Source organism: Cyprinodon variegatus, unplaced genomic scaffold (assembly GCF_000732505.1).
Source record: "Cyprinodon variegatus isolate N-32 unplaced genomic scaffold, C_variegatus-1.0 Scaffold797, whole genome shotgun sequence".
Lineage (NCBI taxonomy): Eukaryota > Metazoa > Chordata > Actinopteri > Cyprinodontiformes > Cyprinodontidae > Cyprinodon > Cyprinodon variegatus.
Genome location: NW_015151250.1, coordinates 384,101 through 387,936, shown reverse-complemented (window position 1 = coordinate 387,936; position 3,836 = coordinate 384,101). Strand labels below are relative to the sequence as shown.

The window sequence follows — 3,836 nt, the reverse complement described above, 5'->3', positions numbered from 1 at the left end:
GGGCATCCTGAGAGGAAGCTCTGAGAGTTTTCTAACTGTCAATATAAAATCGAAATGATGATAATTTCTATGACTCATTTGGTGCCACGTTGCCACTGAAACGTTGCCGTTCTCAGTAAACCATTTATCTGGAAATCGGTTAAAAGTTCACCAGATTTGGTGCGTGAATTAATAAAGCAACATATGCCTCAATAGACGTGTACTGTTTCCGTCCGCTTGGTCTGACCCAAGATGGCCGCTCTGTGTATGGTTTTCTTCCTGGTTGCAGCTAGTAACGTTAGCAACACATTCAGCTCACCTTTGCTTTTTAGTGTAAAGGAAAGTTACAGTAGTTCAGGACAGAAGTTAATGCACAAAATTTCCTGATCCAAACAAAATTTATTCAAAAAGCAAAATTACTTGAAAATCCAGCATGTTTATGAGTAAATGGAAAGCATTTTATGATTAAGAACTTATATACAGTAAAAAAAAAAAAGATGCCAGTTTGTCTAAAGTGTATAATGCTCAGCACATAGATTGAAAGCTGTTGGTAGTCTAGAAGACAAAATCTATAACTGCAGCCTCTTTGCTGCAGAACAGGGTTTTTTATTCTTTGTTGATCATTGATTTTCCTGATTTAAATCCTTTTCTTTCTGCAGGATTTTTCATATGACGACTCAAAAGTGGAGTTTAACGTGGACGCCCCTAATGGCGTGGTGATGGAGGGCTACTTGTTCAAAAGGGCTAGCAATGCCTTCAAGACCTGGAACAGGTAAGCGCCATGACTAAAACTGAAAACCGTGTTGGATCAACTTCATTTAAAGGTGGACTTTGGTTGCACACAGACCCTGTTTGTTGTGTAAATTTAAAATTAATTGGTGGTTTCACCTCAACACAACTTGATCACTTCCTTATGTAACCATTTGATCAATAAAAACTCAGAGGTGAGGGTTTAGGCGATAGATGACATTTTTATGGTTTGATCCCACAGCCTGTGGCTTATTGTAGGAGTCTCCTAACCCTGTAGATTTCCATGCTGTAAAAGTAGCGTTGTTGTATGTAGAGAGATGGTAGGTTTAGGGGTGTTAATCACATCCATCATGGCGATTCGATTCAGTATCGATTTTCTGACCCAAAGATTCGATTATTTTCGATATTCAAGAATACACCACGATACGAATCGATTCGATTCATTGGTTCATTTTTTTTTTTTTTACTTACAGGCTAGACAATTTTTTCACTTTTGAATTTTATCAATGAAAGCTGTAATATCGTTATGCATTTAATTTGAGAAACAACAGCAAATAACAGAGGTAGAAAAGTTGTACTCCGTAATGCCCCTGTGTTATAGATTGTGAAAGGCTTTGCATCAAAAAATAAAATAAAAAAAATAAAACTTCTCTTTTTACTGTTACAGGCGGTGGTTCTCCATTCAGAACAATCAGCTGGTCTATCAGAAGAAGTTGAAGGCAAGTGCTTATTTATTTAACCCTTAGCAAAAGTAGTATACTTCAAGTTAATTTTATTAAGTATATATGATAATAAGGATAAGTTTAGCAAGTATATTAGGAACCATCTAGTGTTCTTCAAAATATACTCATTTAATATTTTTGGGACTAAATTAAAGCATTCTTGTTACAAAAGGTATACTTAAAGCATACTGGTACATGGTCAAATCAAATATTCAAGTATGCAGCAAGTACACTCATCGTTATACTACTAGTGTAAAAATTTTAGTTTATTGAAGTATATTTGAAGTATAATACACTTGTACATTTCTTATTCCATACTTCAGTCAATATATTTTAAGTATCAGTGCTTTGTGGCATAATTAAGTAAAATTATACAAATACGTTTCTGTATTTAAGTATAAGGTTTAGTAATGGTGTTAAAATCCTTAGTTTTGATTTATATTTATACTTTTTTGTATAAGTTTACTCCTCTATTGTGTTGTTATATATGTTAAATATATATATATATATATAGATGAAAAATACATTATAACAAGGTAAAAATCAAGTAAACAGACTTACCTTTAGTTTATGCCAAGGGACGCCATCAGTTCTCTCTGTAAAAGGTAAAATTTAAAGTTTTGAAGTATTTATTTTTTCTGAAATCTGTGTCTGATGCTGTGGAGAGAAATTCTAATATTCTTTCAGATAAAATATTGAGATGCAAGCAATTGTTTTGTGAGTTGAGGATTAGTGGATCTCGGTTAAGATCCTGGTAAAGATAAAGGGAATATCTGAGCTGTTGGGAATCTTCTGAAATTCATTTTAACTGACGAAAAGCTCATCACTTGTTAGGTAGACGGAAATTTCCTTTTGCAGAAAGAATCAGGTATATGCAGCTGCTGTTTCAGGTAGACAAATATAACACTTTTGTCATTTTTTTGTGAACAGGATGTACTTACGGTGGTAGTAGAGGATCTCCGATTGTGTTCTGTAAAACCATATGAGGACATCGAGAGGAGGTTCTGCTTTGAGGTCGTCTCCCCCTTCAAGTAAGGCATTCACACTGAAATCTCTAAGCTTTGATTTGTTTAAAGATGGCACCATTTAGTGAAAGAATTCCCTAGTTTCTGGCCTGTGCTGGAAACAATTATCTGCCAGGTAAATATCCAAGTTAACATGAGTCAGTAAAAAAACAAACTAAATGACTTCCTTAGAGCTTTGTAGTATCACATGTCAGACCTCTAGCTGGCCAGCAGCACTGGAAATCCTAGCAGAAAGCTCTCTGCTGCAGGCCAACCTGTGGGGGATTTCTCATTGCCATCAATAGCTGGGAGTGAATATAAAGAGTTTTTAAGGTTTGTGGTAAAAACTGCAAAGTTTTGCAGGTTTTACAGGGTTTCTGCAGGTCATTAAAAACCATTAAAAGTCATTAAATTGTAATTTTTAAAATTAAGGCCTTAATTGGCATTAAAATTCATTAAATTTGATTATCGTGGCATTTAAAATGCTTTATTAAAAAAAAAATTAATAAAAACAATTTTGTCAGATATTAATATATTGCGATATGTTTGCGCAGAACTGTCTCTGGTTGATCGTAAAGCCGTATGTTTGGGAAAAAAGCTCGAGGCGGAGAAAAAGTTAGAGAATTGGGAAATGCAAATTTTAACAAAAGGTTGACCTTTGATGACCTCTAGAAACATCTCTTTATATCTTTAAAATGAAAGCGGCACAAACGAAAATTTTTGCTGCACAAACGTTGCACAAACGTTTGACACCAATTTTGTCTAATTTGAAGAAGGTGAGGGGGCTGGTTGACCTTTTGACCTTTACATTTTCATTAATATCTTCAAAGCCAAAGCAGCACAAACGACAATTTTTGCTGCACAAACCAGCTCAAACGGAGCCGAGTTAATTGACACCCATTTCGTCTGATTTGTAGAAGGTGGGGGGGCTGATTGACCTTTGATGACCTCTAGAAATATTTCTTTATATCTTTAATACGATAGCGGCACAAACAAAAATTTTTGCTGCACAAACCAGCACAAATGTAGCACAAACGTTTTACACTAATTTTGTCTGATTTGAACAAGGTGGGGGGACCAACTTCACTCAGGTCATTAAAATTATTTCTAAGAGCATTAGAAGAGCATTAAAAAGCATTAGATAAGAGTTACTCATTCCTGTATAAACCCTGTTTTAACACTTCTAGTTAATGTGGGTATTTATAAACTCTTCCGCTAGCCTGACGTAGTCCTACTCAATTCTAGTCAGAATATGAGTCTGATGCTGCTCCATAGAGCTGTGATTATGGGGCGTGTTTCGAACGAACCAGGAAAAAAAATGCCTCTGCACTCAATTGGATAGACCTTCAACCAATATGAGCAACGGAGTGCGTGACGTATG

At 35.3% G+C, this 3,836-nt stretch overlaps 1 protein-coding gene across 1 annotated transcript in view; it reads left to right on the top strand.

The window, feature by feature from the left end:
• Positions 1-629: 629 nt before the first annotated feature.
• The window catches only part of LOC107098652 (arf-GAP with coiled-coil, ANK repeat and PH domain-containing protein 3-like), a gene marked incomplete at its 5' end in the record, with an annotated part of 23,733 nt that continues 20,526 nt past the window's right edge, over positions 630-3,836 (top strand). Inside the window, 4 exons of the mRNA XM_015396425.1 lie at positions 630-751; positions 1,397-1,448; positions 2,382-2,483; positions 3,643-3,647. Coding sequence (XP_015251911.1) covers positions 630-751; positions 1,397-1,448; positions 2,382-2,483; positions 3,643-3,647 — 281 coding nt within the window. The remainder of the gene's footprint in view (positions 752-1,396; positions 1,449-2,381; positions 2,484-3,642; positions 3,648-3,836) is intronic.